The following is a 13,027-nucleotide window of genomic DNA, read 5'->3' on the forward strand; positions in this document are numbered from 1 at the left end:
AGAAATGGACCCATGAAATCTATACCCCAAACATCAAATAATTCTACTTCTAGAATTTTGTTTAAAGGCATTTCATTCTTTTGAAAAATGTTTCTACTCCTTTGACACTCATTATAACTTTTTACAAAGTTGTTGGCATTATTGTGCAAAGTAGGCCAGAATAAACCCTGATTGTAGAACCTTTGCAGTTGTCCTACTTCCTCCAAAATGTCCTCCACATGGCCCTGAATGACAGTGCTTAAGAACTGAGATCACTTTCTCTTTTAGAATGAATCTTCTAATCACTTGATCTGTACAAATTTTAAAAAAGAAAGGGTCATCTCACAAATATTTCTTTGAATCAAAGATGAGCTTTCTTTTTTGGTGCTTATTTAGCTCTTTGGGAATGATCCCACAAGCTAAATAATTAACAAGATCAACAAACCATGGTACTGTAATGTTTAGGTCCAAGATCCTTTCATCAAGAAATACTTTATAAATGTCACTACTCTGTATAGGTTTGTCTTATTTTTCTAACCTAGACAAATGGTCAACCACTTGATTATCCACATCTTTCCTGTCAATGATTTCCAAATCAAACTCTTGCAGCAACAAGACCCACCTTATTAACCTAGGTTTTGCATCTTTTTTAGAAATGAGGTACTTGATGGCAGAATGATCAGTATGAACAATTACCTTAGTTCCCATCAAGTATGATCTGAATTTTTCAAAAGAAAAAACCACAGTTAATAATTTCTTTTCAGTAGTGGTGTAATTGATTTGAGCTTCATTGAGAGTTCTGTTTGCATAATAAATTGGGTGGAAAATCTTTTCTCTCTTTTGGCCTAACACAACTCATACTGCCCAGTCACTAACATCACACATTATTTCAAAAGGTTGAGATCAATCAGGTGTTACTACTACAGGGGCATTAACCAGCGCTTCTTTTAATATTTTAAAAGCCTTCTTACAATCTTCATCAAAATTGAGCACATGATCATGTTGTACTAGTAAACAAAGAGGTTTTGAAATTTTTGAAAAATCTTTAATGAACCTCCTATAAAAACCAGCATGTTCTAAGAAACTTCTGATTCCCTTAACAGCTGTTGGTTTAGGTAATTTTTCAATCACCTCTAACTTTGCATTATCAACTTCAATGCCTCTTTTTGATATGATATGTCCTAACACAATGCCTTCTTTAACCATAAAATGACATTTTCCCAGTTTAAAACCAAGTCTATTTCTTCACATATTTCAAGACTTTTTTCAAGGTTTTATAAACATAGATCATATGACGTCCCATACACAAAAAAAAAAAAATCATCCATGAAGATTTCCATTGAGTGTTCCAACATATCAGAAAAAATGGATATCATACACCTCTGGAAAGTGGCAGGGGCATTACAGAACCAAAAGACATTCTTCTAAAGGCAAAAGTTCCATAGGGGCATGTGAAAGTGGTCTTTTCTTGGTCATCCAGTGTAATTGCAATTTGTTTGTAACCAGAGTACCCATCTAAAAAACAATAAAACTCTTTTTCTGCTAATCTGTCTAGCATCTGGTCAATGAAATGTAATGAAAAATGGTCTTTTTGAGTGACTTTGTTAAACCTTCTGTAATCCATACAAATCCTCCAACCTATCACTATACCAGTAGGTGTAAGTTCATTCTTCTCATTTGGGACCACTGTAACTCCTCCTTTCTTGGGTACACACTGTAGCGGACTAACATAATAATTACTAGCAATAGGAGAGATTACGCCATTATCTAACCATTTTAGAATTTTCTTTTTTAACAACCTCCTTCATCACAGGATTAAGCCTTCTTTGAGGCTGTATGGAGTTGAAGTTCTTATTTTCTAAAATGATTATGTTGACAAATGGTAGGGCTTATGCTCTTCAAATCAGTAATGGTCCATCCTATGGATTTAGTATGGAGTTTTAACATATTGACCAACTTCTCTTCTTGGTCTGACTCTAATGATGATGAAATTATGACTGGAAACTTCCTGGTTCTCTTAAAAATGCATACTTCAGGTGTGAGGAAAGTTGTTTCAACTCTAAGTCTGGAGCAACTTCTAAGAAAGGAACAAGGGTTTTCCTATCCTCAGTCTCTAATACTTCAAAAGCAGCAAATTCATGTGGTGATTCTAAATCCTCAAATTCTTCTTCTTCTTCATCACTATCAGACTCATCTATTCCCAAAATTTCCCCCAAACTCTTTTCTTGATTCCAAGATTCTATCAAACTCAAAGCTGAACAATCCTGTTTTTCTTCAGGATACTTAAGGGAATTAAACACATTGAAAGTCAATTTTTGGTCTTGGACTCTCATTGTTAACTCTCCCTTCTGTACATCTATCAGGGTCTTCCAGTGACTAGGAAAGGTCTTCCTAAAATGATGGGGATCTCTTTGTCAGCTTCAAAGTCTAGGATGATAAAATCAGCTTGAAAAATAAACTTATCAACCTGAACTAAGACATCATCAATCTTTCCTTTAGGATAGGCTATAGACTTATCAGCTAACTAAAGTGTAACATTGGTGGGCCTAGCTTCACCTATGCCTAAAGTGTTGAAAACAGATTAGAGGCATAAGGTTTATATTGGAACCTAAGTCACATAAGACCTTTCCTATTTCTTTTCCTCCTATTGAACAAGGTACGGTGAAACTACCTCTTTAAGCTTAGGAGGAATTTTGTTGGACAACAAAGCACTACACCCTTCAGTTAGAGCTACAGTTCATACGCAGACAACTTTTTCTTTTTGTTCAAAATGTCTTTTAGAAATTTTGCATAACTTGGCATTTGTTTGATGGCTTCCACCAAAGGTATGTTTATATGCAACTGCTTAAGAACATCAAGAAACTTTTTAAAATCCAATTGCTCCTTTTGATTCCTTAACCTTTGAGGATAAGGAATATAAGGTGTGACTGGAGTAAGAGACGTATTCTTTTGAAGTGTAGGTGCTGAAGGGGTTTTTAAAACAGGTTCAACAATGGATTTAGTCTGAGATGGTTTTTCAGGAAGTACTGTTGGACTGCTACCAGAGTGTGACAAATCCATAGTAATTCTATCTTGTGGTTTCTGTACTATTGTGGATTCATTTGGAAATAACAGGGAAAAATCCGATTTTTCTGGAATGGTTGTGGAATCAGTGGTCTTACTTGTAATTTTGGGGCCATGGATATCACATGGTTGTTCTAAGGGTAAAGTAGCAGAAGTTGATGTTATGGAATTCTTTTCAGGTTCTACTTTGTCTAGATTTTATGAATCTTTTTGCGCATTTTCTGTTAAATTCTTTCCACTCCTCAAGGTTACAACCTTAACATGCTTTTTTCTAATCCTCCGAGGTGTCTCAGTGTCACTAGGTAGGGATCCTATTAGTCTTTTCCTCATTTTCAAAGCTATTTGACCCATGTTTCAAGATTTTTGATTGATGCCTGAGTTTGGGTCATGAACCCTTTCATCATTGCTTCCAAAGAAGTAGATGGTTCGGGATGCTGATTAGGTCTTTGTTGGAAAGAAGGCTGTTGATTTTAAGATTGAAAATTAGCCTGTTGGTTATTTTGAGTGCTAAGGAATAAATGTTGGACTTATATCCTTGGCAATTCAACCAACTCCAATTCTTTTACCTGTTAACATCTTAGAAGATTTCATACGTTACAGAAAACCCTACTTGAGTCCATTTTATTTCAAATAGACCCGAATTGACGAATGGCTGAACTGTAAAGTTGGTCTATACCGAGCTGGATCTGGTGTATCATAAGAGATTTGTCTTTTCTAGCCCTGCCTTCGGCATCCCCCTCCTTGCGGTTAAGGTAACGACTTCGGGCATGGCCAGCTCCCCAAGGTTCATTAGTTTCTTAGGGTGTCCGGTTTATTTATCTTACGTGGTGTGATTGTAAGTGAAAATTGGACTGTTTTGTGGTTGAAAATTGGACTGTTCTTGCAACTTTGACATTGGTGGGTTAAGAGCTGGACTATGCCATGGAAATTTTGGATGCTGTCTCCATACATGATTGTAAGTTTGTGAAAGAGGTCCACTCTTATTGTTACTGACATAATTCAATCGTTCAGGATTTCTAGGACATTGTTCAAAAGAGTGGTCATCACCACAATACACACATTGTACATAAAGAACAGTAGGAATAGAGGTAGGGGCATTAGGCTGAACAGGTGGGCTAACAGTTAGATTTTTAATCAAAGAAGTCGTATTAGTGAGATGGGTTGTTAATGTTGTGTAAGCATCTACCTCATGTACCCCTACTGTTTTTCTAGGTATTAGTGCACGTGGATTTGCCCAGTGTCCATTATTGTTAGAAATCTTCTCAAGTATGTCAAAACCTTTTATCAATATGAGATAGCCAAAGTTAATCACAATTCAATATTTTAGAATTCTCAATCCACAATGTGCTATGTCATTTCTCTTGGTTCTTACTTTTATATACATAAATATAAAGATATAAAAATAAACAACATGAAATGAAATAAATGTTTCTTATTAATTATATTGTAATATCCATTTAACATAAAGGAATATATAACTAAATTTAACTATTTGATCTAAAATGGATTAAAATAAATCAATAAATAAAAATCATGTAAAAAAAGTTGGCATCATCCTTCTTATATAATCACCTCCATTTTCTAACATATTATCTTTTTTATCGGTATAAGATCACTAAAGTTAACCACAATTCAATATTTTGGAATTATTAAATCCATGTTGTGTCATGTCATTTCTTTTGGTTTTCTTTTATATCTATAAGATTAACATATAAGAATTTATAACTAAAATTAATTATTTAATTCAAAAGCATTTGAATCTACTCCAAATCCTAAAAATAACATCTAAACAATTTGTTTAAATTCAGTTAAATGTGTCATTGGATCCGAAAAAAAATATTTTTATGAAAGACTTTCTAAAAAAAAGTAACCTAATTAAATCAATTTTTAATTTGGGTTGTGTTTTTAATAAGGTTACTTTTAATTATAAAACACTGCGGTTATGATTTCTTTTATGAGGAGCCGGTTACGACTAGGACTAGTTGCAAAAATTGACGATGATCGGACCTGGTTCACACGAGATCGGTTAAAATCCCGACGAAACGCGTTTTACATAATGAGAAAATAAAAATCCCGATGAAACCCGTTTTACATAACGAGAAAATAGAACCCCCGATGAAACCCGTTTCACATAATGAGAAAATAAATGATAACAAGAAGAAAAAATGAAGACGAGATTAGAATAAGAAAACAAAAACACGTACGAGATTTTGAATAAATGCGAATTGTGGAAGAAAAGAAAAACCCAAATCTTGTATTCAGACCAACAAACTTTTGACACAAATATTATGAGACGAATGAAGCATACAAAATCAAACCCCAATTCCCTTATCACCAAATCAAAACCAACAACAACAACAACATTATTACATTACATATACAATCAAAATCAACACCCCTTTACCTTTAACCTCTCTTAAACGACTCCGATTTCTTCCTTCTCAACAGCATAAAAATCCGCGGGAAAAACGACCGTTTCTTTTTCTTCAAACCCCCCCTCACCTCCGGTGATGATTCCGTTGTGTTGCTGTTACTTTCTGGCAAAACCGTCTTTACGCTCGGCCTTGGAATCTGGGGCGAAGTGCTAACCACATTCTTCGCCACTTCAAAACTTTCTCTTGCACCGGATTTCCGCCTTTGCTCGTGTTCAGCCCTCCACTTCCTCAAATCCTGCTCTACTCCCAGTTTTCCTTCTTTTGCCTTTTCGGCCTTCTGTAATGCGCCATCAAGATCTTGCTTTCTTGCACCCAATTCTAACTTCATTTCTTCGAGTTTACTTAAGCTTTTCGATTCAGACTCTTTTGCAACATCAATTTGCGAGATTGCTTCTGCTACCCTTTTGTTAGCTTCCTCTTCTGCTTCATGGGCTTTCTTACTTAGCTCATAATATTCCTCTACAGAAAGGGTAACTCCAGGTTCCAGCTCGTTATCAGCAGATACGCTCCCATGGAGTGCATCAATGGCTGCCATTGCCAACTTTTCTGAAGCTTTTGCTGCTTCTATCTCCTTCTGTGCAGCAAGTAGTCTGCTTGCCATGGTTCTTGCTCCACCTTTTGCTTGTTCTACTGTTTCTTTCGCTTTCTTTAGCTCTTCATGAGCTTTTTGCACCACTGTTTTTGCTTGATCGGCTTCTTCGGCCGCTCTCTGTAGTTGTTTTGGGATTTCCACCATTTTTTCGCGGGCCTCCTTTTCTTTTGCTTGAATTAGAGCAATTTCTGATCTTGTTCGGTTTAGTTCCGCTTCAAGAGAAGCAACTGCAACAGATGCCATCCCTTCTCTCTGTCTAATGGTGGCGAGTGCTGTCTTTTCTCTCTCGAGCTCAGATTTTAGAGAACTGGCAGCCGTTTTTAAGTAATCGATCTCCTCTGTTGCTTTTGCAATACTTTGTTTCACCTCTTCGACATTCTTCTTTGCCGCTTCTATATCATTCTGGGCGTTGTTATTATTATCATCTTGAGTCAACTTTGATTGCATATAAACCGCCAATTCGGTTTTCAAGTCCTGAAGCAAAGCTGAAGCAGTATCTAGTTTGGATTTGCGATCTTTAGTCGAAACGATCTGTTGGTTGACCTTCTTGAATTCCTCTTCTGCTTGTTTCAATTCTCGTTCCCAATTCAGAGCGTCTTGCTCTCGTGCCATAGCTGCGCCAATTCGGTGTTCTTCGGCCTCCAAATGAGCAGCATGGGTTGATTCTAAAGATTCTTTTGTCATCATCAGTTCGATGGTCAGGTTTTCCACCGTTTTCTCCACTTCTTTTGATGCAGATGCTGCCTCCCGAGCTTTCTTTACAGCTATATCTTTTTCAGACACCAATACAGCATAGTCTTTTTGGAGATCTTCGAGCTCCTTTTTAACAGTTACCAGCTCTGAAACTGCAGCTGCGTGTCTAGCTTGGGCAACCTCGAGCTGTGCCTTGGCGGCAACGCTAGAGTCGTCGGCAATTCCTTGCTCCATTTCTTCAACTCTTAGCCTGACAAGTTCGGAGTCTTGTTTAGCTTGATGTTCTTCAGTTTGTGCTCTCTCCAGGTTCAGTTTCAATTCTTCTATGAGCCTCTTGGTGCTATCTAGCTCCTTTAACACCTGCAGTTTGGCTTCCTCAGCCACTTCCGACTTCTTCTTGAACAACGGAATCTCCTCATTTGCCTTCTCAAGTTCTTGTTCTATATGCTTGCGTTTCTAAATGGCCAACAAAAATTTACAGTAAACCACAATCCCGACTCACCAGATATCTAAAATACTAAAATACCCCAATGGTATGAAATCAGCAACTGTTGTGCACCCAACTCAACTGGAAAGTTCAAATGAGAACCATATGTATTTTGAGAACCATGAAAACCAGTATATGTATATCAACGGATTGCATCTACACTACCAAAATACATATTCTGTCGATTAGTATATTCATGAATGTATATTTATTACATATGCATTGGTGTATATACTCACTAAAATTCAGAAAGTGTATGTGCATCAATGCATATATTGGTTCTCAAAATATTTATGGTTCTTATTTGATCTTTCCTCCCAACTATGCATCATCAAAATTTTGTAATATTTACTTGAGAACTTCCCAAATATAGAAACACTAAATGTTTATAAGGCAAATGGAAGAAGATTATACCTCCGCAGTTTGAACTCTATGGGCTTTCCAGTCAACAATGCCACCGAACTTGGAAACAGCTTCTTTAACAGATTCAAAAGGTGCAGCTGTATCAATATCTCCTACTTTTGAACTCATGTTCTTGAGTTGTTTAACAGGACCACCCATCTCAACCTGCGGAGGATCATCATTGGCCACCACCAAAGACTTGTTATTTTCTAGCTTTGCAAGTCCTGAAGGTGATTCTGTACTTTTGGGAGTATCAACACAGCTAAGGGAGTCATTCGGCAACCCATCATTTGGTTTTGGTGCAGATGATAAAGCTGCTTCTTGAACAAGAGTATTACTTGTGGGGCCATCCTTTTCTGTTCCATCAGGTTTTGTTTCTGAGGATGTAGAAAGATTGTCAAATGCTAGATCAGATGGTTTTGGATCAATGGAGGTTTTTTGTTCAGTTTCAGGGCCATCAGAAGTATTCTCTGCGGGTATTGAGACACCTGAAATGGGATTATTTGGTAAATTTGTAAAACCTTCACCATTTGTAGTTGAACCCTCTACGAGAACCTCCATTTCATCCATTCCAGAAAGTTCAGATCTGAAATTTCATCAAACAGGCACTCATAATTTAGCCTTTTGAGTAGAAATATATGATTGGGTAACAAACAGCACTGAGGTAGATCAACACATATGCTGCACTGGAGTCAGTAATGGCAATCAAATTCCTGGTCAGAATTGTGAAATCACAATTGAAACCATGTTGAAGGATTTAATATGATACCAATGAAGGTAAACATTCTACACTAATGATTCAATGAATTGATACTGGTGTAACAACAGTGAGACTAGAACGGAATTCACAACCAATAACTCAGATGTCGAACAAAACCCTACGGATGCTTTATTAGTTATTACCTCTTTGCCGTTCATAGTTCAATGGGAATTCCTACAAGTTTGTAGATGGCATTTAGAATCTAAGTATCGAAAAACCAAATGCCTCTATGGGGGTCATTGCATGCGAAGCTCCTATCGAGTAACTGATCATCAATCAAAACCCTAAAATGTATTGAACAATGACAATAGAAGGGGTGGCAAGCAACAAGCAGGTAATATTAGCTTCAAATTTGTAGGGATAGCAATCAATTAGATACATTGGGTAGGTTTGGTTTCGATGACAATCAATACCATCAATAATTTGCAGTCATGACAGATATTAGCTTGAAAATTTATCAAGAAAACTAAGTAATTTTCATGGGACATCCCAAATGGAGATCTTTTTGCAAACTTTCATGAGGTGGAGCCAACAAAAGAAGTACAATCTTGGTTGTGTAGTATTTCAAATATCATATAGTTTTCAAAATTCTAAAAAAGAAAGCATATAGGTCTCCTGGTTTTAATATCAACCAAATTGAAGTACTTCATTTACTTCCAGATTACCCTACAAAGTACAAAATCTTTCTTCATCTTCAATCTTCCTCCATTTTTTTTGTTTTGTTATCATTACCAAAATAGTAGGAAGATCAGATAAGGATCAAAAGGAAACAAAAAAGACAAATTAAATGGATCAAGATATTGATTTTGGCTCAACACCATCACTACAATTTCCCACCAACAAATTTAAGATATATGACATGAAGGCGTAATTTGTAACGGAATAAGGGTTTGGGGTTTTAGAAGCTTTGTAATCTCGTAGGCGATTGGCAAATTGAAAAGACTGGAATGGTCGTATGGTTTATAAGCAATCATCTCCGTAATGAACTCAAAACGTATCATATCGACTAATCTCCTCACAGCATACAACAAAGAATCAAGCAAATTAAACTGATTCAAATTGCAAAAATCAAACGATAAATAATCCCAAATCCTGTATTTTTCAAATCAGAGATTGCGTATAGACGGCATACCAGTAAACTCTGGGAGTCAAATCCAGACAAACTTCTCTACCGATATTTCAATAAAATCAACGATTGTAGCTTCGAAATCACTGTAACAGAAGACCCAAATGAAAATGATGATTAATTAATGTAAAACAAAATTGAAGAAAAAGGAAAAAGTGGAATTGAAGCGTGGAGCCTACCTTACAGGGGAATTTGTTTGGAAGAACCATATTCCGTAATTGATTGAACTCGAAATTGAATCCAAAAGAAGTGTGTGTGGGGGCTCAGGAAGACATAATCGGAGAGAAGCAGAGCTGGAATTGGAGTTTTGGTTGTGATTTTTAAATTTTTGGATGGTGGAGAGCATCAGCTGCTATTTCTCCAAGTTGTGGAAAAGTCGTCGCCACACACCAAATTCACACACGCACCCTCCCACACTCTGCTCCTCTTTTCCATTTTTTTTTGGTGACTTTTAATTTCATCTCCATTTATTAATCATGCTTTATAAAGAATCGATGTCATGTCTATTTATGAAAGGGAGATCGTTAATGGAATCCTTGAGGTGTATCAATGACATCCCTAATTCCTATCCCCACTATTTTGTTTTTCTGTTTTTTTACCTTTTGTTTTTTTTTCATACATATATATACTATATTATAAAGCATTTGATAAAAACTTTTAAAAATCACTTTTTATATATGAAGTACTGTATATTAATGCATATTACTTAAAATTCAATATTACAAGTAATTATGCATAAGTACAACTTATTAAAGTTCGATGTTTGAATTCGTATAACTAACTACGGATAAAAATAATCAAATAAAAGATAAACATCTTATTTTAAAATCTAAAATATAATTAAGATAATTATCGAGTTCTAACAAAATAATTAATTGTAATCTTTATAATAAACATTTCGTTATATATGTTGAGGTTTTTTTTTCTTTTTTTACTTTTTAAATTATTTAAACATAAATAAATACTTATTAATATAAACATTACTATTATTTTTTTAAATAATTATATAATTATAAAAACAAAACATAAAAAAATGAGATTTGATATACAAAAAAGACGTAACATAATTTATATAACATTTTTACTTATTCTAAAATAACATTATTTGTAGTACAATTAACACGTAAAAGTTGCGGGTACTTATTTATTTGATCTAAATACGGGGTAGCCCATGCAGCAGCACACGTATAGCAGAAATGAAAAAAATGTGGAGTAATAGTTGGGATCGGGTATTCTTCTGCCAAGTCTAGTTTCACATAATGGTTACAATTAACGTACCCAATTGCAAAACTTGCATGTTGATACCACGGTGGTGGAGTAGACCTATGCAGTAAGTATGTTGAACAATCTGTAATGTCTATAACGTGTAAGATCACATTATACTTTGAAGCAATCAGGACACCGATTTCAGACATTGTCATCCAATGTTCAATTGGGGTACCTCGATCTGATTGAAAAAAGTTTAAAATACTGTATACTGTATTCCAATATTTACTTCCAAATATGTTGAGGTATTCTGTCTTGTATGCATCTAACTCTTCCATCAAGTTAAACCGAATTGTTGGCCTTGCATCTTAATGAAGACCAAGGTGGACAATTATTGCTCGGAATCCATAATTTCCATCACTTCTCACATCATGTACCTCTCTGATGTAAGGGTGAAACATTTATGGAAATTGATTAATATATTGATGTGCATTATAATTATTGTTGAAGAAAAAACTATGTCTCGTTGGTTCCTGATAGCTTATTTCATTCAAGTCAACAAATGATGACATGTTCGAACAACTAAGTCTAAGGGGTCTTTTAGCTGTAAAAGACGGATCAACATGAGTTGTAAAAGACAGATCAACCTTAGCTGTAAAAAACGGATCAACATGAGGTTTTCTGAAAAGTTTATCCTTCAACGAGGGACATCCACGAGTAGTCATGTTAACAACTGGTTCACGAACCCATGTTTTTGATGCATTGATTGTTTTTTAAATTCCTCGATAAACATTTGGACTTCATCTTCACAACCAAAATCATCATCTTGTAAAGATTGGCACGATGATAAATCAAGCTTCGTCCAACATACATCAATCAAATCAATTGGGATAGGATGCCCCTGTTAAATGGAAATTTGGAAGCCAATCCACATCTGTAAACTATAAAACGGAATAAGAGTAATTAAATCAAGAAATATAGTGTCTAGGGTTAGGCCAGGAGGGTCTCTTAATTGAAGGAGGAGGAGGAGGAGGAGGATGAAAAAAATGATATTAGTGTTGGAAATGAAGTAAGGGGTAGATAATATGTAAAGGATAATATATATATATATATATATATATGTGTGTGTGTGTGTGTGTATGTGTGTATGTATATGTATATATAGGGGGCCATTCAAGAAAGAACCGATTAGTTTGTGGTAACCGTGAAATCCAATCTCAACCACAAATCAAAGGTTAATTTAGGAAATTAATAATTTTGATAATTTTAACTTAAAATATTAATTAAAAACATTTTAGATATCTCTTCTCTCCTCTCTTCTCTCTCCTTTCAACTCTCTCAATCAAACACCTCCTCTCCAACGAACATTATATCAACACATGATGCACACTGTGATACGTTCATAAAAAAAACACAGTGTGATACACTTGGTAAACAAAACATTACCTGATATATCGTGTTACACTTCGTAAAACAACAAAAATATAATGTAATACACTTCGTAAAACAACAAAAATATAATGTGATACACTTCGTATAACGACAAAAATACACTGTGATACACACTATGATACCAAATCCGGTTGATGAATACAACTGTGATACACATAGATTACAAAGAATATAAGAGGCTTGCAGCTTTTTAAACGAATCAAAATGGGGGATTTGATTATAATTTTATTATACTTTACCTTGTTTCTGCGATGATTGCACATAGTTGATGATATGGTGAATGAACTTCCATAATTTTTTATTAATAAGGAAACAATATCAATCTCTTTGATTGATAACCGTTATGAAAAATATTAATAAAATTACTAATAAACATTTTTTTAATTAAGGTAATACAATTAATATAATAAAATGATTGACTCATATTGGACCTTACAGTTAACACAAACTAATTACTTCTCATTTGATTATGCTCTTGTATATATATATATATATATATATATATATATATATATATATATATACTAGAAGCGTACTCGCACAATGCAGCGAGATACATCATGATTTTAATATTTCATTTTATTCTTTATCTCAGTAGATGTTATAATATGGCTTTATGTGATTTTGAGAAACCGATGATGTTTTTATTTTTGAATAAAATATATGTTTAAAGATATCATAAAATATTGACAAAAATATATCGATATTAGTATCAAATTAACTATTTGAAATTACTCATTTTTTTGTGTAAGTTTTTAATTCAAATTTTTTATAATTTAATTTATGTACAATAACGAAGTAATTTATATTTGGTTTAATAATATAGTTTTTT

At 34.6% G+C, this 13,027-nt stretch overlaps 1 protein-coding gene across 3 annotated transcripts; it reads right to left on the minus strand.

The window, feature by feature from the left end:
- Nucleotides 1-5,273: 5,273 nt before the first annotated feature.
- On the minus strand, nucleotides 5,274-10,015 carry LOC112509860 (protein WEAK CHLOROPLAST MOVEMENT UNDER BLUE LIGHT 1-like). 3 transcript variants are annotated; one of them, XM_025115053.1, is made up of 4 exons: nucleotides 9,717-10,015; nucleotides 9,544-9,623; nucleotides 7,664-8,237; nucleotides 5,274-7,218 (listed from the first exon to the last, which is right to left on the minus strand). In XM_025115053.1, exons 3-4 carry the CDS (start codon nucleotides 8,219-8,221, stop codon nucleotides 5,449-5,451), a joined length of 2,328 nt encoding a protein of 775 aa, XP_024970821.1. In that variant the 5' UTR covers nucleotides 8,222-8,237; nucleotides 9,544-9,623; nucleotides 9,717-10,015; the 3' UTR covers nucleotides 5,274-5,448. The 3 variants fall into 3 exon arrangements, 2 of the variants coding, with proteins under 2 accessions (XP_024970821.1, XP_024970822.1); XM_025115054.1 differs by having other exon boundaries at nucleotides 9,722-9,964; XR_003068867.1 differs by lacking the exons at nucleotides 5,274-7,218; nucleotides 7,664-8,237 and adding an exon at nucleotides 8,245-8,337 and having other exon boundaries at nucleotides 9,717-9,964.
- Between the last annotated feature and the right edge of the window lie 3,012 nt (nucleotides 10,016-13,027).

This window comes from Cynara cardunculus, assembly GCF_001531365.2.
Source record: "Cynara cardunculus var. scolymus isolate 2C chromosome LG 3, CcrdV1, whole genome shotgun sequence".
Lineage (NCBI taxonomy): Eukaryota > Viridiplantae > Streptophyta > Magnoliopsida > Asterales > Asteraceae > Cynara > Cynara cardunculus.